The sequence below is a fragment of the Staurois parvus genome, unplaced genomic scaffold, assembly GCF_062004578.1.
Source record: "Staurois parvus isolate SC_StPar_1 unplaced genomic scaffold, SC_StPar_1.0 ptg000014l, whole genome shotgun sequence".
Lineage (NCBI taxonomy): Eukaryota > Metazoa > Chordata > Amphibia > Anura > Ranidae > Staurois > Staurois parvus.
In genome coordinates, this window is record NW_028317810.1 from 8,330,815 (window position 1) to 8,357,694 (window position 26,880).

Below are 26,880 nucleotides of genomic sequence, written 5' to 3' on the forward strand. Positions count from 1 at the left end.
TTCCTACCTGGTGCATATAGGAGTTAAGAGGGTTGTAAAAATCAGTTATATTTCCATGAAACTTCATGTCAACAAAGATGACATGATTTAGAGCATCCAGTGCCTCTCCTTGTAGATCAATGTCTTCAATGAGAGATCTCTTACCTACAAAGATAGAAGAAAAGAGATCATAGAAGATATGGTGTATACTGTATATGACCACCATAAGACAAGAAAATCAGCCTCAGACCTACCGTATTTTTCGCTCCATAAGACGCAGTTTTCTCCCCCCAAAAAGGGGGGGAAAAGGTCAGTGCATCTTATGGAGCGAATATGGAGCGGCCGGTCTGGTATTTCCGCCTCCGCCACCGTGTCAGAATACCGGGCCGGCCACTCAGCTCTTCTCTGCAGCAGGAGCTTACCTGTTCCTCAGTCCAGCACTGTACAGTCTTCCCGCGCCGGCATCTATAGTGTGGGCACCCGGCTGTGACAGCTGGGTGCCTGCTGCGCATGCTCGAGAAGCGTCGCGCTTTGTGAATGCCCCGGCGTCTTCTGAGGCACATGATAGGTCCCAAAAGACGCAGGGCCATTCACAAAAGCGCAGCACTTCTCGCACATGTGCAGTGGGCACACGGCTGTCAGCCGGGTGCCCACACTAAAGGGAGGACAACTCAGCGGAAGTGGGAGCGGGTACCTGGCAAATTCAGGTACCCGCTCTACCTCCCTGCCCAAAGGTCCGCAGTCTCTTGGTCATCCCCTGTGCTGTGTCCGCAGTCTCCGGTCATCCCCTGTGCTGTGTCCGCAGTCTCCGGTCATCCCCTGTGCTGTGTCCGCAGTCTCCGGTCATCCCGTGTCCGCAGTCTCCGGTCATCCCCTGTGCTGTGCCCGCAGTCTCCGGTCATCCCCTGTGCTGTGCCCGCAGTCTCCGGTCATCCACTGTGCTGTGCCCGCAGTCTCCGGTCATCCCCTGTGCTGTGCCCGCAGTCTCCGGTCATCCCCTGTGCTGTGCCCGCAGTCTCCGGTCATCCCCTGTGCTGTGCCCGCAGTCTCCGGTCATCCCCTGTGCTGTGCCCGCAGTCTCCGGTCATCCCCTGTGCTGTGCCCGCAGTCTCCGGTCATCCCCTGTGCTGTGCCCGCAGTCTCCGGTCATCCCCTGTGCTGTGCCCGCAGTCTCCGGTCATCCCCTGTGCTGTGCCCGCAGTCTCCGGTCATCCCCTGTGCTGTGCCCGCAGTCTCCGGTCATCCCCTGTGCTGTGCCCGCAGTCTCCGGTCATCCCCTGTGCTGTGCCCGCAGTCTCCGGTCATCCCCTGTGCTGTGCCCGCAGTCTCCGGTCATCCCCTGTGCTGTGCCCGCAGTCTCCGGTCATCCCCTGTGCTGTGCCCGCAGTCTCCGGTCATCCCCTGTGCTGTGCCCGCAGTCTCCGGTCATCCCCTGTGCTGTGCCCGCAGTCTCCGGTCATCCCCTGTGCTGTGCCCGCAGTCTCCGGTCATCCCCTGTGCTGTGCCCGCAGTCTCCGGTCATCCCCTGTGCTGTGCCCGCAGTCTCCGGTCATCCCCTGTACTGTGTACGCAGTCTCCGGTCATCCCCTGCACTGTGTACGCAGTCTCCGGTCATCCCCTGTACTGTGTCCGCAGTCTCTGGTCCCTCTCCTGTACTGTGTCCGCAGTCTCTGGTCCCTCTCCTGTACTGTGTCCGCAGTCTCTGGTCCCTCTCCTGTACTGTGTCCGCAGTCTCTGGTCATCCCCTGTACTGTGTCCGCAGTCTCTGGTCATCCCCTGTACTGTGCCCGCAGTCTCTGGTCATCCCCTGTACTGTGCCCGCAGTCTCTGGTCATCCCCTGTACTGTGCCCGCAGTCTCCGGTCATCCCCTGTACTGTGCCCGCAGTCTCCGGTCATCCCCTGTGCTGTGCCCGCAGTCTCCGGTCATCCCCTGTGCTGTGCCCGCAGTCTCCGGTCATCCCCTGTGCTGTGCCCGCAGTCTCCGGTCATCCCCTGTGCTGTGTCCGCAGTCTCCGGTCATCCCCTGTACTGTGTACGCAGTCTCCGGTCATCCCCTGCACTGTGTACGCAGTCTCCGGTCATCCCCTGTACTGTGTCCGCAGTCTCCGGTCATCCCCTGTACTGTGCCCGCAGTCTCTGGTCATCCCCTGTACTGTGCCCGCAGTCTCTGGTCATCCCCTGTACTGTGCCCGCAGTCTCTGGTCATCCCCTGTACTGTGCCCGCAGTCTCTGGTCATCCCCTGTACTGTGCCCGCAGTCTCTGGTCATCTCCTGTACGGTGTCTGCAGTCTCTGGTCATCTCCTGTACGGTGTCTGCAGTCTCTGGTCATCTCCTGTACTGTGTCTGCAGTCTCTGGTCATCTCCTGTACTGTGTCTGCAGTCTCTGGTCATCTCCTGTACTGTGTCTGCCGTCTCTGGTCATCTCCTGTACTGTGTCTGCATTCTCTGGTCATCTCCTGTACTGTGTCCGCAGTCTCTGGTCATCTCCTGTACTGTGTCGGCAGTCTCTGGTCATCTCCTGTACTGTGTCTGCCGTCTGTGGTCATTTTCTGTACTATATCTGCAGTCCATTGGTTCAGAATATTTTTTTTCTTGTTTTTCCCCTCTAAAACCTAGGCGCGTCTTATGGAGCGAAACATACGGTAAATGCCCTAAAGAAAAAAAAAAGCCCACGTAGGCATTTTCCAATCAACAAGATCGACAACTCTAAGAAACTTGTCCTTAAAGAGACCCCGTCATCAACTGCACTTTGAACTAGCTAGCAAATCTGGCTGTTTCTGGAGAGTAAAAGAGACACTAAAGTTTAAAGAAAAAAAAAAAATTATATTTAAGTATTCTTAACTCACAAATATACCATCTATTGCTCTCAGCCTCCTCCAAATTATATTTTTTACTGCTGAGATCAAACTTCCTTTTAAAGGGTGGACACGTTAATTCTCCATGGTCCCACTGTATGCAGGAATGTAGCCACCCTCTCTTGCTCACTCTTGTGCTGGACTAGGACCTATGGGATCTGTAGTGTGCATACAGCAGTGCACATGACCACCTAACTAACATGCCCTACTTGCTCCAAACAAAGAAAGCAAGAGGAAAAAGGAGAGGTCTGGGAGCTCATGAAGAACAAAAGAAGGAAGCATAAAAAAAACAAAAAAAAAACAAAAAAAAACGAACACAACACACACTAAAGAAACAATTACATGAAAAAACAAAAAAACAACGTTTTTGATAAAAAGGACATAATTTAGTGCACTGTGATCCCCAGTACAGCCCCCACCCTCATTGCATGTCTTCATACTCTACTCTTCAGGCAATGTCTAATTACTCTTTGTGGTCACCCAACAAAACCTTTGGGGGGAGGGGGAGGGTAGGGGAACACTATAAAGTATCACTTGAGTGACAGCTCTAAGACTACGGGAGCTGCTGATATCACATCAAAATGAAGGCGCCCAGCAACAGTACAGGGCTTTTGGATGTCTAAATAAGGCAGGCTTTAACAGGTAAAGAACATCACTAAAATATGTCAGATGCATATAGGATCTTAAAGGGAGATGTTGGTGAACTGGCAACGGGGTTTCAGTAAAGTGACTGTCACCTTAAAAGAAAAAAAAAAAAATACATAGGTACTAGTAGTAGGTATAAAGTACAGTTGGTAGTAGAGGTGCCTTAACATATCTATAGCAGCTTTCATTGCCTACAGGACTGGTGGTACAGTGCCTGCCTTCCGTGTAATCATATTAGCAGACTACTTCAGTTATTATAGTGATGAGCCAATAGGACTGGATAGGTGAATAGCATACTACTCTAGAAATTCTTTTTTTTTTTTTTAGCATACTACTCTGACACATTTAAGAATACTACACAGAAACATAGAGAAGTGCTGTCAGAAGAATAAAAAAAAAAAAAAAAACAAAAAAAAAAAAAAAAAAAAAAAAAAAAACACGTGATCCAGCGAGTCTTCCCATTTTTTAATACAGGTTTTGTAAATTTTTTTGTTGTCTTTTGGTCATAAAACAGTTAAAAAAGAATACCGGAAGAGCTGTTCAAACACAATAAACAAGAAAAAAAAAAAAGGTGCTATGTACAGAAAATTAACTGCCCGATATTTTAAAATGAGATTCACAACTGTGTGTACATTACAAACCTGCCTGCAGAGACAGACTAGGGTGTCTATTGTTCTTCATACTCAGGTGAGCTTTCACCTTTTTCAAAATATCTTCAATCTGTGCGTCAATTTTTGCAAAACTCACATCTTCTAGAGGATTACAGTACTGATCAATGAGAACAGCTCCTGACGAAAAAAGAAACCGGTGAAAAATATCACAAAAAATAAACAAACATACATGGATATGTGTTTATTTTGTATTTAACCATTTCTGGACCAGGCCATTTTATACGATGTGGCGCCGCGTTATTTTAACTGACAATTGTGCTGTCATGCAACACTGCACCCAAATTAAATTTATGTCTTTTTTTTTCCCCCACAAATGGAGCTTTCTTTCGGTGGTATTTGATCACCTCTGCGGGTTTTTTTTTGCACTATAAACAAAAAAAGACTGAGAACATTTTTGACTTTTTGCTATAAAACATGTTCAGTAAAAAAATTGAAAAAAACAAAATCAAATTTCATCTTAAATTTTGGCCAAAAGTGTATCCTGCTACATGTCTTTGCAAAAAAAAAAAATCCCCATACGTGTAAAATTAATTGTTTTATGTGAAAGTTATAGTGTCTAGAAATGGCAGTATACAGTATATACTGGAATTTTTTTTTACACTAGTAATGGCAGCGATCAGCGACTGCAGCGGGCATTCTGATACTGGGGGGGGGAACTGTTACTGACATCCCCAGTAACACTAATACAGTAATCAGTGCTAATAAAAAGCACTGACACTGTACAGTGTTGCAAATTATTATGCAAATTATATTTTTCTCATTTACCTAAATAATTGATGTAAATAACAGTCAGCATAATTCTCATGTTATCAACTATTAAGAGTACAATTCACATTTTATTGAATAAACCTCCTAATAACAGTATTTTTGTTAAACATAAAACACTTCCAATGCACTGTTCCAAATTATTACGCACAGTAAGTTTCAAAACACTTTATAGGTTGTAAAGAGCTGAAAACTGTCATTTGTTGTTTGCAGCATATTTACTGAAATCAAAAGCTATTTCAATCAAACTTTTAACAACATTTTAACTTTTTAAACATTTTAACAGGTCACGTTACATTGTAACATAGGACTCCTTATTTGATAGCAGCTTCACAAGTCTTACATCCATTGAACTTGTGAGTTTTTGGATAGTTTCTGCTTGAATTTGTTTGCAAGATGTCAGAATAGCCTCCCAGAGCTGCTGTTTGGATGTAAACTTCCTCCCACCCTCATAGATCTTTTGCTTGAGGATGCTCCAAAGGTTCTCAATAGGATGAGGTCAGGGGAGGATGGAGGCCACACCATGACTTTCTCTCCTTTTATCCCCATAGCAGCCATTGATGCAGAGGTATTCTTTGCAGCGTGAGATGGTGCATTGTCATGCATGAAGATGATTTTATTATGGAAAGCATAGTTCTTCCTTCTGTACCAGGGAAGAAAGTGGTCAGTCATAAACTCCACATACTTTGCAGAGGTCATCTTTACACCTTGGGGGGCTGTAAAGGGGCCGACCCGCTCTGTTCCTATGATTCCGGCCCAAAACATGACTCCACCACCGCCTTGCTGACGGTGGCCGTCCACCAACCATCCACTACTCTATCCATCTGGATCATCCAGGGTTGCACGGCACTCATCAGTGAACAGGACGGTTTGAAAATTAGTCTTCATGTATTTTTCTGCCCAATGCAGCCATTTCTGCTTGTGAGCATTTAGTGGTGGCAAATAGAAGGTTTATGCACAGTTGCCAGACTCTGGAGAACTCTACACCTTGATGTCCGTGGGACTCCAGAGGCACCAGCAGCTTCAAATATCTGTTTTCTGCTATGTAATGGTATTTTAGAAGCTGCTCTCTTGAGCCAATGCATGGATCTGGCAGAAATCTTCCTCAATGTGCCGTTATCTGCACAAACCTGTCTGTGCTCTGAATCAGCCAGAAATCTCTTAATAGTGCGATGATCGCGCTTAAGTTTTCGTGAAATATCTAATGTTTTCATACCTCGTCCAAGGCATTGAACTATTTCACTCTTTTCGGCAGCAGAGAGATCCTTTTTCTTCCCCATATTGCTTGAAAATGGTGCTCTGCTTAATAATGTGGAACACCGTTCTTTAGTAGTTTTTCTTTAAATTGGGCTCATCGGCCAAAAATATTTCGTCTTTGTGACACTTAAATAGAGTTTGCATAATAATTTGGAACGCGGTGTATTAACACTGGGCACGAAGGGGTTTACATCTGGGGCAATCAAAGGGTTAACTGTGTGCGTCTTTCACTGTGTCAGTACATTGCTTTGTATTGCTCTGCTATGCAGAGCAATACAAAGCAATGTGTAGGAGCTGACAGGGCAGAGATCTGTATTGTTTACATACAGGTCTCTCCCCCGTCAGCGATACTAGGCGGTCTAAGAAAAGGGGATAAGTGAGCGCTAAAAGTCAATAAGCTGCTAAACACCAAAAGGCACCAAAAACCTCCAAAGTAAACAATAAAACAGCAGGGTGTAGCGCTAAAATAACCGTAAATAAAATGATATAAGGCACAAGTGATCGTAATAAAGATATGAGGTTCTAGTATAAATAATAAAACATGTATGATATCTTGATAACAACCTATGAATAAGATATTCTAAACCGCTTTATGCATCAATATATCAGCGATAATAACAGTCCCAAAGTGAGTGATTAAAGTGACATAGTGCATTCACATCAACAATAAATAGTGTATTGTGTCACTAGTCAGTGACTCGCCGTGCCAGATAAAGATCCACAAATCCAAAAAGTAGGGTGCCTAGAAATTTTCCGGATCCAAATGACTGGTTCCAATGATTGGTGATAAAAGAGAAAAGTGTAAAGACTGCGCACTCACCAGATACGCAATCACACTGCGCATATAGAGATAACAATCTAAAAGAACCAGGGTGTCCCTTTAAGGTCTGGTCTCCCTCTTATGCCGACATCTACCTCACCTCCTCTGTAGATGGTAAGAGCTCCCAAAGAGCACAGAAAAGAGAAGGTAGTAGTGATGATCCAAGATGGCTGCTGGGACCTGCATGGTGCCAGCAGCGTGGCGTCCTAGTGCTGTAGCCCCTCCCTAAAAAAACTGTCAAAAGTCCTGCGTAACAAGGCAATGGAACTTTATAAAGATGAAGAAAGGATATAAAAAGATGTTCAAAGCCCTGAATATGCTAATGGCTACTGTTAAAAACTGGGTAAAACCAGGCCTTTTTGTGTCATTGATGCAGTAAAGACTTCTTTCTGGCACCTCGACCATGCAGCTCATTTTTGTTCAAGTGTCATCATATTGTGCTCCTTCAAAACAACCACACCATCTTTTTCCAGAGCAGCCTGTATTTCTTTTGAGGTTGTCTGTGGATTTTTCTTTGAATCCCAGACAATTCTTCTATCAGTTATGGCTGCAATCTTTCTTGATCTACCTGTACTTGGCTTGGTATCAAGAGATCCCCGAACTTTCCACTTCTTAACAGGTGATTTAACAGTACCCATTGGCATATTCAGGGCTTTGGACATCTTTTTATGTCCTTTTCCATCTTTATAAAAGTTACATTACCTTGTTACGCAGGACTTTTGACAGTTCTTCTCTGATCCCCATGCCTCAGTATCTAGCCTAGTCAGTGCTTCCACATACAGTGGGGCAAAAAAGTATTTAGTCAGCCACCAACTGTGCAAGTTCTCCCACTTAAAAAGATGAGAGAGGCCTGTAATTGGCATCATAGGTAGACCTCAACTATGAGAGACAAAATGAGAAAAAAAATCCAGACAATCACAATCACATTGGCTGATTTGGAAAGAATGTATTTGCAAATTATGGTGGAAAATAAGTATTTGGTCACCTACAAACAAGCAAGATTTCTGGCTCTCACAGTCCTGTACCTTCTTCTTTAAGAGGCTCCTCTGTCCTGCACTCATTACCTGTATCAATGGCACCTGTTTGAACTTGTTATCAGTATAAAAGACACCTGTCCACAACCTCAAACAGTCACACTCCAATCTCCACTATGCTGAAGACCAAAGAGCTGTCGAAGGACACCAGAAACAAAAAACTGTAGACCTGCACCAGGCTGGGAAGACTGAATCTGCAATAGGCAAGCAGCTTGGTGTGAACAAATCAACTGTAGGAGCAATAATTAGAAAATGGAAGACATACAAGACCACTAATAATCTGCCTCGATCTGGGGCTCCACGCAAGATCTCACCCCGTGGGGTCAAAATGATCACAAGAACGGTGAGCAAAAATCCCAGGACCACACGGGGGGACCTAGTGAATGACCTGCAGAGAGCTGGGACCAACGTAACAAAGGCTACCATCAGTAACACACTACACCGCCAGGGACTCAGATCCTGCAGTGTCAGATGTGTCCCCCTGCTTAAGCCAGTACATGTCCAGGCTCGTCTGAAGTTTGATAGAGAGCATTTGGATGATCCAGAAGAGGATTGGGAGAATGTCAGATGGTCAGATGAAACCAAAATAGAACTGTTTGGTAGAAACACAACTCGTCGTGTTTGGAGGAGAGAGAATGCTGAGCTGCATCCAAAGAACACCATACCTACTGTGAAGCATGGGGTTGGCAACATCATGCTTTGGGGCTGTTTCTCCGCAAAGGGACCAGGACGACTGATCCATGTACAGGACAGAATGAATGGGGCCATGTATCGTCAGATTTTGAGTGCAAACCTCCTTCCATCAGCAAGGGCATTGAAGATGAAACGTGGCTGGGTCTTCCAACATGACAATGATCCCAAACATACCGCCCGGGCAACGAAGGAGTGGCTTCGTAAGAAGCATTTCAAGGTCCTGGAGTGGCCTAGCCAGTCTCCAGATCTCAACCCCATAGAAAACCTTTGGAGGGAGTTGAAAGTCCGTGTTGCCCAGCGACAGCCCCAAAACACCACTGCTCTAGAGGAGATCTGCATGGAGGAATGGGCCAACATACCAGCAACAGTGTGTGCCAACCTTGTGAAGACTTACAGGAAACGTTTGACCTCTGTCATTGCCAACAAAGGATATATAACAAAGTATCGAGATGAACTTTTGATATTGACCAAATACTTATTTTCCACCATAATTTGCAAATAAATTCTTTCCAAATCAGCCAATGTGATTGTCTGCATTTTTTTCTCATTTTGTCTCTCATAGTTGAGGTCTACCTATGATGCCAATTACAGGCCTCTCTCATCTTTTTAATTTAGAGAACTTGCACAATTGGTGGCTGACTAAGTACTTTTTTGCCCCACTGTAAGAGCTAACACACTCATTGACTATTTATACACTAACACTAATAGCAATTTAAAAAGCCACAGATGTGGGACTTGACCTCTAAGTGGCATTTCAGCCCTTGTGTGTCACCAAGGCCAAACATTCCAGGGTATGTAAACTTTTGATCATGGCCATTTGGGTGATTTCTGTTATCATTATGATTTAAAAAGGAGCCAAAACAACTATTTGATAATAAATGGCTTCATATGATCATCATCCTTCAATAAAAGAGCATTTTTTGGCATGATCAGTCATATTTTCAATATCAATGCCAAAATTTCACAATTTTTGCCAGGGTATGCAAACTTTTGAGCACAAATAATACTTTGAAAATGTAACAATCATGGTGGAACCATATATACACTTTACATATGCTTATATGAGCATATTAAAAAAAAAATAAAAAGCCTCTGTTTTATGCTGATGGTGCTTTTGTTTCAGTGTCCAGTGTAAAATGTGCTTAAACAGTTTGATTACTTTTCTACATCTTCCAATTTCGTGAATGGTTCACCCTATTGTATAACTTAGGTGATAATCACTCACCAGATGAATTTTCTCTCTTAAGCTGCCCATACATGGGTCAGTTTTTCTTGTTCAATTAGAGACTTGAGTAAAAAAAACAAAAAACTGACTCAATTCCCCCATCCATATATTCAATATGGATGTGGGTCCTCCCTGCTGTGCCAGTGTATTCTGACGGAGGGGAAATGCCATCAGAATACACAGATCAGCACTGCAGTCTACTGCCTACTGCCAGTCTATTATAGAATGAGAAAATAATAATAGGGCGGTTGAATAGAATTCGATCAGAAGGTCAACTTTTGTTTAACCAAAGTGGCCACATATGAATCAAACGTAGGCCAGGCCCTACTGAAACGGTCAAATTAGGTTCTAAATATTACCAGCTTACCTTTGTCAAAACTTAAATTTAAAAGGATAAGTTCATCTTTTGGGAAAAAATATTAAATGCACATATTTTTGCAGAAAAAAAAACAAAAAGTGCATTTGTTTTCTACGTAAAGAACTTGGAAAACATTGCGCTCGTGATCAGTGAATCGGGGTGCAATGCCACACTCCTGCATACAAGACCTGCAGCTTTCAGCCTGGACCTTCATATGGTTTGACTGTTTACAAGCTCTAGGGTTTGTGAATGAACTACGGCGCAGCTCATCAGCAACCCCGTAGTCCATTCAGAACTACAAGCCCACAGTTGCAATGGCTGGCGGGAGTTGTATTTCGTGCATTCAGAGGGAACTGTGAATGAATGGCATGGCCGTGTGGGCAGAGCTCAACATGGCCACATTATTGTCAAATAATGACAACAGCCACCAGAAGAAGGATTCCCTGCTCGCTGTCATTGGGATGGGAGGAGAGGGGGAGAGGCTGCAGCTGGTGGAACATGTTATATGTTCCACCCTAAATACGGGATGGAACACCCATAGAGGAGAAGATAATTGTTACATGATGGTCAAGTATTTTTACACATAGGTAGCCTATTTCATTTGAGAACAATAGGATCATAGGGCTATACAATTACAGCTTTAACCACTAGCCTACAGGGCACTTATACCCCCTTCCTGCCCAGGCCAATTTCCAGCTTTCAGCGCTGTTGCACTTTGAATGACAATTGCGTGGTCATGCAACACTGTACTCATATGAAATTTTTATAATTTTTTTGTGACAGATAGAGCTTTATTTTGGTGGTATTTAATCAACTCTGGGTTTTTTATTTTTTCTTAAACCAACTAAAAACCACTGAAAATTTTGAAAAAAAAAAAAAAAAAAAAAAATCACATTTTTTTCGTAGTTTTTGTTAGAAAATTTTGTAAATAAGTGATTTTTCTCCTTCACTGATGTGCGCTAATGAGACACTGATAGGTGGCACTGGGCACTGATGGGCATTGACAGGCATCACTGATGGACACTGAAAGGCAGCACTCATATATGGCACTGATAGGCGGCACTGACTGGCATTGATAGGTGGCACTGACTGGCACTGATGGGTGACACTGAAAGGCAGCTCAGATGGGCACGGATATGTGGCATTGATGTGCACTGGTAGGCACTGATAGGTGGCACTGGCAGGTGGCACTGATGAGCACTGACAGCTGGCACTGCTGGGGCTACACAGATCATCAGGGCACACTGATCATCAGTGCCCTGATGATCAGTGTACATGTCCCCTCTGAGGAATGCCGATTACCAGCTCTCCTCTCAAGCTGTCAGCGTGACAGCTCGTGAGGAGAGAAATGCCAATAACCGGCATTTCCCTATTTACATGCGATCAGCTGTGATTGGACACAGCTGATCACATGACCGAGCCGCCATCTTCGGCTCTTTCCGTTGATCCGCTGTGTCCGAGGGACACAGCACACCGCCGATCGCAGCGCCGCGTGCTCCCGGAGCCACGCATGTGCGGTTAGAAAGGGAGGACGACATATGACGTCCTCCCAGAACGAGAGAACCACCTTGCGTCTGTCATTTAACTATATGGCAGGTGGGAGGCGGTTAATGTATTATTTTCACTGACAATAAATACAGCAACTAAGGCAGGCCATTTTCTTTCCTGCAACCATGGGTGGAAATATAGAAAATCATTTGATTCTCCAATCAACACCATTAGTATTGATTGGGGAATGCTACCTGGGGAGCTACTGTGTTCTGCCAGCGATGAGCCCTCCCAGCCAGCAAAACACGTCTACTGCTAACGGCTATAGCCACTGGCAGTAATCGCATGTACAAAATCCAACAGGCTGTTGTAGACAAATCGATCAATGGATTGACTTCAGTACAACCAGCCTGTCCAAAGATGGATCAAATCTTGGCCGGTCCCTGCTGAACCGGCGGAGATTCAATCCATCTATGGCCGGCTTTAGTTTAACACTTTTAGGTTAGAAAAGCTAGGGATGCACAAAGGCAAATATTTAAAAAAAAAAGAAATACCTTCTAGAATGTCTTGTTGGTCTGCAGGTCTTTGAAGAAATGCTTTAAATTTAGACATGGTAGACTCTTGGCGCATGCAATACAGAATCTTCTTTGCACAATACTTCTGTATAAAATACTGCCTAAAAATTAAAAATTTGTCATCAGCTGAACTTTATGGTAAAATGGCTTAAAACAGAGGTGCTTATTTTATAACAAGGACAAAAGTTTAACTTAGCACTGTTCCAGGTATCCAATAATGCAGAACTACAATCTTTCTAGATACAAAACAACATTTTCTACCCTTGTGATCTTAATTCAAAGACTGTAAACTGAAGCATTACAGTAACACTACCATGTTGTTGAATATGGCGTTTTAAAAAAAAATCCATAAAGGCAGAGTTTTGGGTGCTCATAATTTACAAATCGATCTGCATCTTTGTCAGTTTCAGTTTTATATGTTTCAGTTACATCTAAACATAAGATGTGCAAAGAAAGTTTGTTTTGTTTATAAAGAAGCCACTGTCTGAGTAGGAAAGCCTTTCCCTGAGCAGCATGCTGCAGAGACCCTTGTGCTCTGTGTGTGAGGCAGTGGGTTCTCTTCAGAGGTCCAACATCCCCCCCTTCCCCGCTGGGTAAGACCTATAGCTTCACAATCAGCAAAGATCATATTCCCAGCGGACTGGAAAACTAAAATAAAGTCAAAGTGGTGTTTTAACAATGCTGCAGGCACCTAGCATTTTTAGAAGTAGGTCATTAAAAGGTATATTGTGCTCTTTCCCCCCCTCTACACAGGTTTTCACAAATCTACAAAATGAATACATTTCTACATTGTTTCAAAATGTTTTTCTAAAAGGGAATTTTTTTTTTTTAATTAAACCCCAATTTTGTATAATTTACCAGAGGAAGCCAAAGTGGATCTCCTGAATTTAACAAAGATTTCTGCTAGTGCACATATACCACTGTTGGGGATTTTGCTCTATGGCACTGCGATCTAGCCCTGCATAGGATGCGCTTTACAATTTTACAAGTATAAAGAACACATTAACAAAAATGTAAAATTACATTTTTGTTAATGTGTAGGGGGGGTATGAGAGAGAGATTACTTTAGAATACTTCAAAACTAAAAACACTTTCATGAGTTCAAAAGAACAAAACACTGCTAAAAAAACCAAAACAAAAAAAATCAGTACCTGCACCAGACAAGAAAGTTATAGGACCAGGCGGATATTGGAAAAAAATTCAGTTTATAAACAAGCTTTGTTTTCAGGTACCAGGACAGAGATTGGAAATACAGAGCTTCAGACAATAGGTAATTGGGCAAGTAGAATCTGACAGTCATATGCAAAAACATCACTGTGATAACACAATGGTAACTTACCAGCTCTCTGTACCAAGTATAGACAATAACTCATCTTCAATAAAATGTGTAGGATGGCCCAAACTCTCAAGATCATTAAAACCTTCACAAGGCAAACGCTAATAAAGAAAAAAAAAGAAAAAAAAAAAAAAACAACAAAAAACAAACAAACAAAAACACAACATTACAATACATTATCATAAAGGTCACAATCTGAATGATTCAGAAGTATATAATCTGCAAATCGAGTGAGAGAGAGAAAAAAAGAGGGGGTGAGAGAGAGAGGGGGTATGAGAGAGAGAGAGGGGGGGGCGGGAGAGGGGGAGAGGAGAGAGAGGGGGGCGGGAGAGGGGGAGAGGCGAGAGAGGGGGGGCGGGAGAGGGGGAGAGGCGAGAGAGGGGGCGGGAGAGGGGGAGAGGCGAGAGAGGGGGATGAGGAGAGAGTAGAGAGAGAGGGGGGTATGAGAGAGGGAGAGAGAGGGAGAGAGAAGGGGGGGGGAGAGAGAGGTGCGAGGGAGGGAGAGAGAGGTGCGAGGGAGGGAGGGAGAGGTGCGAGGGAGGGAGGGAGAGGTGCGAGGGAGGGAGAGGGTATGAGAGAGAGAGGGGGGGGCGGGAGAGGGGGAGAGGCGAGAGAGGGAGGTGAGGAGAGAGTAGAGAGAGAGGGGGGTGAGGAGAGAGTAGAGAGAGAGGGGGGTATGAGAGAGGGAGAGAGAAGGGGGGAGAGAGAGGTGCGAGGGAGGGAGAGAGAGGTGCGAGGGAGGGAGAGAGAGGTGCGAGGGAGGGAGAGAGAGGTGCGAGGGAGGGAGAGAGAGGTGCGAGGGAGGGAGAGAGAGGTGCGAGGGAGGGAGGGAGAGGTGCGAGGGAGGGAGGGAGAGGTGCGAGGGAGGGAGGGAGAGGTGCGAGGGAGGGAGAGAGAGGTGCGAGGGAGGGAGAGAGGGAGAGGTGCGAGGGAGGGAGAGAGGGAGAGGTGCGAGGGAGGGAGGGAGGGGTGCGAGGGAGGGAGAGAGGGGTGGGAGCGAGAGAGGGGTGCGGGGGAGGGAGAGAGAGGTGCGAGGGAGGGAGGGAGAGGTGCGAGGGAGGGAGGGAGAGGTGCGAGGGAGGGAGGGGTGCGAGGGAGGGAGAGAGGGGTGGGAGGGAGAGAGGGGTGCGGGGGAGGGAGAGAGAGAGATGCGTGCGAGAGAGAGAGATGCGTGCGAGAGAGAGAGATGCGTGCGAGAGAGAGAGATGCGTGCGAGAGAGAGAGATGCGTGCGAGAGAGAGAGATGCGTGCGAGAGAGAGAGATGCGTGCGAGAGAGAGAGATGCGTGCGAGAGAGAGAGATGCGTGCGACAGAGAGAGATGCGTGCGACAGAGAGAGATGCGTGCGACAGAGAGAGATGCGTGCGACAGAGAGAGATGCGTGCGACAGAGAGAGATGCGTGCGACAGAGAGAGATGCGTGCGACAGAGAGAGATGCGTGCGACAGAGAGAGAGATGCGTGCGAGAGAGAGAGAGAGATGCGTGCGTGCGAGAGAGAGAGAGAGATGCGTGCGAGAGAGAGAGAGAGAGAGAGAGGCGTGCGAGAGAGAGAGAGAGAGAGAGGCGTGCGAGAGAGAGAGAGAGAGAGAGAGATGCGTGCGAGAGAGAGAGAGAGAGAGAGAGAGATGCGTGCGAGAGAGAGAGAGAGAGATGCGTGCGAGAGAGAGAGAGAGAGAGAGATGCGTGCGAGAGAGAGAGAGAGAGAGATGCGTGCGAGAGAGAGAGAGAGAGAGATGCGTGCGAGAGAGAGAGAGATGCGTGCGAGAGAGAGAGAGATGCGTGCGAGAGAGAGAGAGAGAGATGCGTGCGAGAGAGAGAGAGAGAGATGCGTGCGAGAGAGAGAGAGAGAGATGCGTGCGAGAGAGAGAGAGAGAGATGCGTGCGAGAGAGAGAGAGAGAGAGATGCGTGCGAGAGAGAGATGCGTGCGAGAGAGAGATGCGCGCGAGAGAGAGATGCGCGCGAGAGAGAGAGATGCGCGCGAGAGAGAGAGAGATGCGCGCGAGAGAGAGAGAGAGATGCGCGCGAGAGAGAGAGAGAGATGCGCGAGAGAGAGAGAGAGATGCGCGAGAGAGAGAGAGAGATGCGCGAGAGAGAGAGAGAGATGCGCGAGAGAGAGATGCGCGAGAGAGAGATGCGCGAGAGAGAGATGCGCGAGAGAGAGAGAGAGATGCGCGCGCGCGAGAGAGAGAGATGCGCGCGAGAGAGAGAGATGCGCGCGAGAGAGAGAGAGAGATGCGCGCGAGAGAGAGAGAGAGATGCGCGAGAGAGAGAGAGAGATGCGCGAGAGAGAGAGAGAGAGATGCGCGAGAGAGAGAGAGAGATGCGCGAGAGAGAGAGAGAGAGATGCGCGCGAGAGAGAGAGAGATGCGAGAGAGAGAGAGAGAGATGCGCGAGAGAGAGAGAGAGATGCGCGAGAGAGAGAGAGAGATGCGCGAGAGAGAGAGAGAGATGCGCGAGAGAGAGAGAGAGATGCGCGAGAGAGAGAGAGAGATGCGCGAGAGAGAGAGAGAGATGCGCGAGAGAGAGAGAGAGAGATGCGCGAGAGAGAGAGATGCGCGAGAGAGAGAGATGCGCGAGAGAGAGAGAGATGCGTGAGAGAGATGCGTGAGAGAGAGAGAGATGCGTGAGAGAGAGAGAGAGAGATGCGTGAGAGAGAGAGAGAGAGAGAGAGATGCGTGAGAGAGAGAGATGCGTGCGAGAGAGAGATGCGTGAGAGAGAGAGAGAGAGATGCGTGAGAGAGAGAGATGCGTGAGAGAGAGAGATGCGTGAGAGAGAGAGAGATGCGTGAGAGAGAGAGAGAGAGAGATGCGTGAGAGAGAGAGAGAGAGAGAGAGATGCGTGAGAGAGAGAGATGCGTGCGAGAGAGAGATGCGTGCGAGAGAGAGATGCGTGAGAGAGAGAGAGAGAGAGAGAGAGATGCGTGAGAGAGAGAGATGCGTGAGAGAGAGAGATGCGTGAGAGAGAGAGATGCGTGCGAGAGAGGAGGGAGAGAGGGGGAGAGAGAGAGGAGAGGGGGGGGGGAGCGAGAGGTGAGGGGGCGAGGAGAGAGAGGGGGTGAGGGAGGGGGTTAGGAGAGATAGAGAGAGCGTGGGGGGGTGGGGAGAAGAGAGAGGGGAGAGGAGAGAGAGGGGGGAGAGGAGAGAGGGGGGGAGAGAGAGAGTGGGGGAGAGAGAGAGGGGGGAGGGGGGGAGAGAGGGGGAGAGGGGGGAGAGAGGGGGAGAGGGGGGAGAGAGGGGGAGAGAGGGGGGAGAGAGGGGGGAGAGAGGGGGAGAGGGGGGGGAGAGAGGGGGAGAGGGGGAAAGAAAGAGAGAACAATGTGTTTGTTAAAAAAGTTTTTATTAGTTCAAGAAAACAAAACAAAAAACAAACAAACAATGAAAAAAAATGATGGATTCTGTATTCACCATAAAATCCTTTCTTGGAAGTATGTTGAGGGACAAAAGAATCCAGGTAGTGTTGAGAAACTGTTGAGTCCAAAAGCAGTCCAGCTGAGGGGTGGACAACACAGCAACAATCATTAACAGGCACAAGAAAAACTGGGAACTACAATACATGCAGCCCAAGAGCAGAATCTATGAGTGAAGGGTATGGGGCCACCAAGCATTCAATGAGCAAAACCCCCTGGATACGGAGCTATCAATCATCTCCAATGAGTGAAACTCCCCTGGATACAGGGAGATGAAACTATCCCAGCCTTCTGAAGAGGCAAATGGATCACACTAGGGAATACCTGGTACATAGAAACAGACCTACTGGTCTGCTCAGAAACCTGTAACAAAAGAAAAGGGGGCTGAAATGGGCAGGGAAAATATAGGATTCGAGGAGGTGACCTTAAAAAGGAGGTTCCCCTAGTGTCCAATGCTCACCCAAGGGAGGAGAAGGGGTTGACACCTTGTCTAATGACAAGGGATCTGAGACTACATAGGCCAAGGACCTTGGTGGCGAGAACTTTATCTGGAAAACCTTACCCACAGGTGACAGACAATTAAAACACTGGAACCAGGCAAAGCCTGACCCAGCCAGATCTTGCAGGTGTTTAGGAATGAACTGACTCTTGACAGGAAGTCGTCTGACCTCCTGTGAAGAAAAATTAAAAAAAAAAAAGGAGCCAGTGCTCTGAGAAGTAACAAGTATGCATTGGTGACACTAAGGATCCAAGTCCTTAGCCAGGTAGAACAGTAAGAGCTGGTCCCGGCTCACCTAGAAAATCAAGGGGTTCCTCTAGAAATAACAGGCCCTGAGAAGTACCATGGACTCTAAAGGGATTTTCATGTCTAAATGATAGGGGATTTTCTGTCCCAAATGGGGGACAGCTCCAGTGACTGAGTTGACACATGGGCTGCAACAAAGCGTCCAGGGGTAAAAGGAGAGAGGAAAACATGCATTAACTGTGTAGTAGTAAAGAAGATAAGAAGGAGCTGCTGAAGAGGACATCAGAAGGATCATATAAAGATAAAGATATATAAAATCAGATTTGTTTGACAAATTTGTACTTTTGTGAATCCGTTCTGTCTGCAGCTTAAAGAATTATTTTCTATTAAAACTCTTCTATGCGGTCTTTTATTAAACTAGCAAGTATCTTCCCGACAATAGAAGTTAAATTTACCAGTCTGAAGTTAATTGGTAAAGACTTTGATTCATTTTTGAACATTGGTACTGCAGAAGTAAATGAAGGAAAAGAGTGGGATTCAGCTGAACTCTCCCTAGACCATCTATGATAAGGCATGTGTACACGCTAGCCTTCTGTGGCATTCCTTATCACATATCAAGTGTAGGACCAAAGAGACGATGTCCCTTGCAGGCAAAGCGATTCAGATTGTCTTTGGGAGTGGCATTAGCGTTCCAGCAACTTAACCATAACATTTGTATGCACTTTAGCCATACCTAGCTTAACAAGCTCAATTAAGAAGGGGTCCACCCAGTTGGTGGAGAGATCCTTTATGAGGGATCTAACCCATTCTACCATTTTTGACAGATTAATGTCACTGCCAACACAAGACTGAGGGAAGAACCTGCCAGATCAAACTGGGATTTAGAGAGAGATTTTGAATGCTGGTCAGGAGAATCTTTAAAAAAGGTAGGTATACACCACTTAACCAATTCCCATTCAAAGGGAAAAAAAGTTTAACCACACTCTCAGATGGAAGCTTAGGACCCTCCAGAGTACTTTATAGTACTTCAGTCCTCAGAGAAATACCTCAGATAGCATATGAAGTGGAAAGGTCTTTGCAGCTGTATGAGCTCTGAAAGGCTAAAGACAGCAGGTTGATCCTTCAAAACATAGGGTAGTATGCACTGCATCAATGGTCTGAAAGACCTCTTCAAATTCTGAGGTGAAGGCAATAGACTGTGAGGCCTCTCTTCAGAGTCCAAGATGGTCACAGCAATCAGTGGACCAGCTTGTGGAAAAGAAGGTGCCGTAGGCATGCTCAAAGCCTCTATGGAATGTACCCATGAGGAATTGAGTGAATTTAGTCACAAAGTACTGAGATGCAGTGGAGCCCCCTGAGAACAGGGTAGAGGACTTGGCCTCACCTGGCAGTGCTGAGAAAAACACTAATGGTGCAGATTCTATAACTACAGGGTCACTGGTCCTCTCAGATGACATCCAGTAGGAGTAGTAGAGTATGGCTGGGGTCGCCCATAGCAGTGGGCCTATCATCTCTGTATCTATGTGCAGAAAGGTTTTGCTTACGGGTCAGTGATGCAACTAGACCCAAAGTATGAGCCAAGGTGTCAGGTACTCACCTAGGCAGCTAATGCTAGGGTCAGATGGTCCAAGGTGACCAGGTCACTGTAAGCAGGCACTAGGAACAGACCAGTGACTAAGGTTCCATGTGATGCTTTCCAGGGCAGAGGCAGCAGCGGGATGGCACCTCCCCTATGCTGAACAGTGTGAAAAGAGATTGCAGAGCAAACAGGACACTCCACACAGCAGATAACATCAGAACTCAGTCACTCAGTGTGAACATTTTTTTATAATAGAACAATCAGAAGTGGAAAATTTGAAAGACGCCCAGCTGTGCAATAGCATGGTAGCTCCCAATTCCTCAGTGCAAATGGCATTACGCAACAAAGTGAGTCTTCAGAGCACGTAGGCAGCAACGTGGCTTTAGACCTGGAAAGAGCTGCTAACTTTTACCAGCAAACAAAGGTCTAGAAATCACTAGTCCCACATGTCCAGTCTAGCTGGGTCCAGGTACAGCACTCCAAAGTCTGGCAAAAGATTCATGAAAGTGACACCTTCATTTAACAGGGGACAAAGACACACAAGGCAACTGAAAGTATTTTTTTTTTCTTTAGCTCAAGCTACTGTTTTCCTCTGCAACTCTGAATACTGGCAAAATCTGTTATTGCAAAATACCAGGAAGTATCAGATGAGAATGTCTATTTCTAATAACAAAATCATTTTTATTTTACAGGGAATAAAAAAGAAAAAAAATACAGTAGAAATAGCAACTCAATGGTCATCAAAAACACAAACTACTAAATCTACGTAAATACTAAAATGAAGTTTACATCTCAAGCTGGCTCAGAAGATAGACTGGATTATCTGCCATGTGAATCTAATAAAAGTTTGGCTATAAACATTCAGATTGCTATATTTACAAACATAAAAAGTTCAAGAAATATAACTTACATGTTCAATGATGAGTTCCTTTGAGAATGCAGACACTATTTTTCGTGCGGCTATGCCAGCCTTGTGCCGAGTTTTATACTCCTCCTGCCAATCTGGAAGGTCCATTTGGTTGTAGTACTTGATTATTGATGGCCATCTACATAATACAATAAACACTAAGCTATCTTGTAGACATAGATGTTGGCATATTAGCATTTAAATATGGTGTCAGTTTTTGGGATGCAAAAACAAAAAATACCTCAAAACGATCAATGAAAACTGAAGCAATAGGAGTATAACACAATGCCAGTCCTGGAGGAACAGTATCACCCAACAATTTTTGGGAGTTTATTAGTTAACAGGTAATATTGAAGGATTCAGATTCCATTGAGCAAGGATAGCGTGTTTACATCCAAATCCTGGTTTCAAGATGGACATTTAGGGGTTTATTTACTAAAGCTGGAGAGTCCAAAATCAGACTCCCTTCTGCATAGAAACCAATCAGCTTCCAGGTTTCATTGCCAAAGCTTCATTGAACAAGCTGAGGTTAGAAGCTGATTGGTTTCTATGCAGAAGGGAGTCTGATTTTGGACTCTCCAGCTTTAGTAAATAAACCCCTTAAAGTGAGGTTGTTCAGTGCTGCCTTAGAATTCCAGAGCACCCATGTAGCTGCACTATAGACAGAGGAACTTGAACCAGCACAATTGTTTACTGTTCTTTACAGAGACAGGAGATATACGAGGTGTGACAATTTAATTCCCAGAATGCCCGTGGTGTAGCACTATGGTGAACAGTCACACAGCATTTGCACTTGAGTGTGTTCTGACATGTTCTAACTTGGACTCACTTGGGTCGCAGACCAGTTGACTCACACTTGTGTGTATTGTGCTCCTGGAGGAAAAGGAGTGACATATCTGGAGCAGTGGATTAACATCAAAGTTTGTGTGAAAATTGGCAAAAGTACAAGTGAAACTTTAGATCTGTTACAACAGGCTTATGGTGAACATTCCATGAATAAATCAAGTGTTTTTGAATGGCATAGGCGGTTTAACCACCTCCCACCCGCCAAATAGTAATATGACAGACGCAAGGTGGTTCTCTCGTTCTGGGAGGACGTTATATGACGTCCTCCCATTCTCACCGCGCATGCGCGGTGATTGGCGGTGTCCCTCGGACACAGCGGATCACCGATCACGGAAAGACCTGATGATGTCAGCTCAGTCATGTGATCAGCTGTGTCCAATCACAGCCGATCACACGTAAACAGGGAATTGCCTGTTATCGGCATTTCTCTCCTCACGAGCTGTCATGCTGACAGCTCGAGAGGAGAGAAGAGCCGGTAATCGGCTTTCTGCGGAGGGGACATGTACACTGATCATCAGGGCACTGATGATCAGTGTGCCCTGATGATCACTGTAGCCCCAGCAGTGCCACCTGTCAGTATCCATCACTGCCTTGTGCCAGTGCCCATCAGTGCCTACCAGTGCACATCAATGCCACATATCAGTGCCCATCTGAGCTGCCTTTCAGTGTCACCCATCAGTGCCAGTCAGTGCCACCTATCAATGCCTATCAGTTCCGCCTAACAGTGCTAGTCAGTGCCGCCTAACAGTGCCATGTATCAGTGATGCCTGTCAATGCCCATCAGTGCCACCTACCAGTGCCTCCCCATCAGTGCAGCCTACCAGTGCCCATCACTGCAGCCTCATTAGCGCACATCAGTGAAGGAGAAAAATCACTTATTTACAAAATGTTATAACAAAAACTAAGAAAAAAGGTTTTTTTCAAAATTTTCAGTGGTTTTTGGTTTAAGAAAAAATAAAAAACCCAGAGATGATTAAATACCACCAAAAGAAAGCTCTGTCACAAAAAAATGATAAAAATGTCATATGGGTACAGTGTTGCACGACCGCGCAATTGTCACTCAAAGTGCGTGAAAGCTGGAAATTGGCCTGGGCAGGAAGGGGGTATAAGTGCCCTGTAGGCTTGTGGTTAAGGAGGAGCGGCAAGAGAACGCAAGAAGTCGGCAACTTGGATGCAAACGTGGACAGAGTGAGAACCCCAGTATGTTCAGATCGAAGATTGAGCATGTGAATGATGGCAGAAGAATTGATCATGGACAAGGAAACAGTGTGGAAGATTCTAATGAAGGATTTGGGAATGAGAAAGATTTCTGCAAAGATAGTGTTGACAGAAGATCACAAAGAAAATCCTCTTCAAATGTCATCTACTGTACAGGTAAGGAAACATTATTTTTAGTTTTTATAGTCCATTCCAGGGAGTAAATTGTCACATCTCGTAATGTAGACAGTTATTGAATTAAAATTGTTCTCATATCAGTCTGAAATGCACATAATACCAAAACAATATGCATATGAAGGTCTACTAGCCTGTGCATATAAATCACCAGGCAAAAAGCATTTCAAAGAATGGTCACCAATGGCAGCTTCTATGTTACTCTTTGACAGATTTCCTCTTAAATACGACATCATTCAGTACATGAAATCATTTATTTTATTTACATTTTTAATCACATTTACAGGAAGATTATTTCACCAGAAGATAGGAGCATGCAATAGGTTGGGAAAACCGAATACGCTGAACCCACTGTTTATGTGCCCGACATACTGGCCAAACCCTCAATTACATATAAAACTTCATATTCTGACCAATCCCTGATCTCCCTGTACCCTGTGCCACACTGACCAATCCCCGATCTCTCCATACCTTCTGCCGCAGTGACCAATCCCGATCTTCCCATACCTTCTCCCACACTGACCGATCCCCGATCTCCCCGTACCTTCTCCCACACTGACCGATCCCCGATCTCCCCGTACCGTCTCCCACACTGACCGATCCTCGATCTCCCCGTACCGTGTCCCACACTGACCGATCCTCGATCTCCCCGTACCGTGTCCCACACTGACCGATCCTCGATCTCCCCGTACCTTCTCCCACACTGACCGATCCTCGATCTCCCCGTACCTTCTCCCACACTGACCGATCCTCGATCTCCCCGTACCTTCTCCCACACTGACCGATCCTCGATCTCCCCGTACCGTCTCCCACACTGATCGATCCTCGATCTCCCCGTACCGTCTCCCACACTGATCGATCCTCGATCTCCCCGTACCTTCTCCCACACTGACCGATCCTCGATCTCCCCGTACCGTCTCCCACACTGACCGATCCTCGATCTCCCCGTACCCTCTCCCACACTGACCGATCCTCGATCTCCCCGTACCTTCTCCCACACTGACCGATCCTCGATCTCCCCGTACCTTCTCCCACACTGACCGATCCTCGATCTCCCCATACCTTCTCCCACACTGACCGATCCCTGATCTCCCCGTACCTGCTCCCACACTGACCGATCCCTGAACCTTTTCCCACACTGACCACTCTCTGATCTCCCTGTACCTTTTCTCACACTGACCACTCTCTGATCTCCCTGTACCTTTTCCCACACTTACCGATCCTCGATCTCCCCATACCTGCTCCCACACTGACCGATCCCTGATCTCCCCGTACCTGCTCCCACACTGACCGATCCCTGAACCTTTTCCCACACTGACCACTCTCTGATCTCCCTGTACCTTTTCTCACACTGACCACTCTCTGATCTCCCTGTACCTTTTCCCACACTTACCGATCCTCGATCTCCCCATACCTGCTCCCACACTGACCAATCCCCGATCTCCCCGTACCTGTTCCCACACTGACCAATCCCCGATCTCCCCGTACCTGCTCCCACACTGACCAATCTCTCTGTACCTTTTCTCACACTGACCACTCTCTGATCTCCCTGTACCTTTTCCCACACTGACTGATCCTCGATCTCCTCATACCTGCTCCCACACTGATCGATCCCCGATCTCCCTGTACCTACTCCCACACTGACCAATCCCTGATCTCCCTGTACTTTTTCTCACACTGACCACTCTCTGATCTCCCTGTGCCTTTTCTCACACTGACCACTCTCTGATCTCCCTGTGCCTTTTCTCACACTGACCGCTCTCTGATCTCCCTGTGCCTTTCCCCACACTGACCGCTCTCTGATCTCCCTGTGCCTTTCCCCACACTGACCGCTCTCTGATCTCCCTGTGCCTTTCCCCACACTGACCGCTCTCTGATCTCCCTGTGCCTTTCCCCACACTGACCGCTCTCTGATCTCCCTGTGCCTTTCCCCACACTGACCGCTCTCTGATCTCCCTGTGCCTTTCCCCACACTGACCGCTCTCTGATCTCCCTGTGCCTTTCCCCACACTGACCGCTCTCTGATCTCCCTGTGCCTTTCCCCACACTGACCGCTCTCTGATCTCCCTGTGCCTTTCCCCACACTGACCGCTCTCTGATCTCCCTGTGCCTTTCCCCACACTGACCGCTCTCTGATCTCCCTGTGCCTTTCCCCACACTGACCGCTCTCTGATCTCCCTGTGCCTTTCCCCACACTGACCGCTCTCTGATCTCCCTGTGCCTTTCCCCACACTGACCGCTCTCTGATCTCCCTGTGCCTTTCCCCACACTGACCGCTCTCTGATCTCCCTGTACCTACTCCCACACTGACCACTCTCTGATCTCCCTGTGCCTTTCCCCACACTGACCACTCTCTGATCTCCCTGTACCTTTCCCCACACTGACTGATCCCTGATCTCCCTGTACCTTTTCCCAAACTGACCGATCCTCGATCTCCTTATACCTTTTCCCACACTGACCACTGCTTGATCTCCCCGTACCTGCTCCCACACTGACCACTGCCTGATCTCCATGTACCTTCTCACGCTGACTGATCCTCGATCTCCCCGTAACTTCTCACACTGACCGATCCCTGATCTCCCTGTACCTTCCCACACTGACCGATCCTCGATCTCCCCGTAACTTCTCACACTGACCGATCCCTGATCTCCCTGTACCTTCCCACACTGACCGATCCTCGATCTCCCCGTAACTTCTCACACTGACCGATCCTTGATCTCCCTGTACCTTCCCACACTGACCGATCCTCGATCTCCCCGTAACTTCTCACACTGACCGATCCCTGATCTCCCTGTACCTTCCCACACTGACCGATCCTCGATCTCCCCGTAACTTCTCACACTGACCGATCCCTGATCTCCCTGTACCTTCTCACACTGACCGATCCCTGATCTCCCTGTACCTTCCCACACTGACCGATCCTCGATCTCCCCGTAACTTCTCACACTGACCGATCCCTGATCTCCCTGTACCTTTTCCCACACTGACCGATCCCTGATCTCCCTGTACCTTCTCACACTGACCGATCCCTAGGTCATGGTTACCCTCTCACACCCGATTATTCTCTCACCGAGTAAACAGCTGCTTCCTCCATATTTTCCCCCGGGTGGCACACACCGCTCGGAGCCGTCTGCAGACACTACTGACGCTGGCGATGTCCCTGTAGTCTAGATCCCCCTTACATAGGATGAGCTCCAGCAGCTCCTCCGGCAGCACCGCCAGGCCCGGGCACACTGGCAGTGTCCTGTCCTCATCTGCCGGGGAGCAGCAGCTCGCCGTACTGGCCGAGGAATCGCTATCATCGTGCAGACTGCTCTTTGCATCTTCAGCAGTCAAGGCAGCAGCCATCTTTTGTTTACATGGCCTACACGTTATAGGAGAGCCGGTGGTCGCCGTATGATGACGTGTGTGCGGGGTTGTATAATCCCATAGCAGGCCAGAGGGAACAGTGAGTGGGGGCAGGGAGAGAACAGTGAGTGGGGGCAGGGAGGGAGCTCGGACAAAGCTCTCATAGGGACTGGTATGGTGAGGGACGTTGTGTGGAAGTAATTCGGGTTTCTTCCTTCGATAAATTATACTATAAAGCAACCTTTGTCAATAGTTTACCCATGAAGAAGTATTTGACATAATGTCCGTGTCCTAGGGAACACCTACTACAGCATTGCAGTGTGTTCCGTTCATGAAGGGGATTCGGCAGCATATCTACCAAGAGGCAAACAAGGCGTTTGCCTGGGGCAGCAATTTTTAGAGGGGGGTCAGCAATTTTCAGGGGGGCAGCACCACCCCTTTACTGTGATGAGGCAGCGGCTTCCGCAACAAGCTCATCTGAGCTCCCTGCTGCCCCCATTGTCTCCTGCAGGTTCCCCGCTCTTGCCCCTGCACACTGGGCCGATACCCCTGTCCCCAGCACTGGCAAGCCAGTTGACCTGACCGTCACATTCTTCATGACAAGGTTCCGGTCTCTGGTCAGTCCTCTCACTCCGGAGCCGCTCTTCACCCAGAGCGCAGAGCCACCCTCCTCGCCACTGCTGAACACAGGCTGGAATTCCCTTGTGATCGCAGGTGGGCATCGGTGGCGGATGGTGGTCGCAGCCGATTTTAGTGTTGCCTAGGGCAGCACAAGGGGTAACTATAATGCTGATGGGATTGCCCGTGTGCAAAGTCATGGTCACTATTCCGTACTCTTGCTCTTGGACCTCTCCGCTGCCTTTGACACAGTTGATCACCCCCTCCTCAAAAAAAACTCCATTTACTTGGTCTCCGTGACTATGCTCTCCATTGGTTTTAATCTTACCTATTTC

At 47.1% G+C, this 26,880-nt stretch overlaps 1 protein-coding gene across 2 annotated transcripts in view; it reads right to left on the reverse strand.

Moving 5' to 3' along the window:
* The window catches only part of FBXO21 (F-box protein 21), a 63,500-nt gene extending 37,535 nt beyond the window's left edge, over positions 1-25,965 (reverse strand). The window contains exons 1-7 of one of the 2 annotated variants that reach the window (XM_089677149.1): positions 25,650-25,965; positions 20,345-20,480; positions 17,109-17,192; positions 13,707-13,804; positions 12,347-12,468; positions 4,123-4,269; positions 8-144 (exon numbers count right to left, since the gene is read on the reverse strand). In XM_089677149.1, the coding sequence (XP_089533275.1) occupies positions 8-144; positions 4,123-4,269; positions 12,347-12,468; positions 13,707-13,804; positions 17,109-17,192; positions 20,345-20,480; positions 25,650-25,927 (1,002 nt within the window). In that variant the 5' untranslated portion in view covers positions 25,928-25,965. The remainder of the gene's footprint in view (positions 1-7; positions 145-4,122; positions 4,270-12,346; positions 12,469-13,706; positions 13,805-17,108; positions 17,193-20,344; positions 20,481-25,649) is intronic. The other variant, XM_089677156.1, reaches the window with a different exon arrangement.
* Positions 25,966-26,880: the final 915 nt, after the last annotated feature.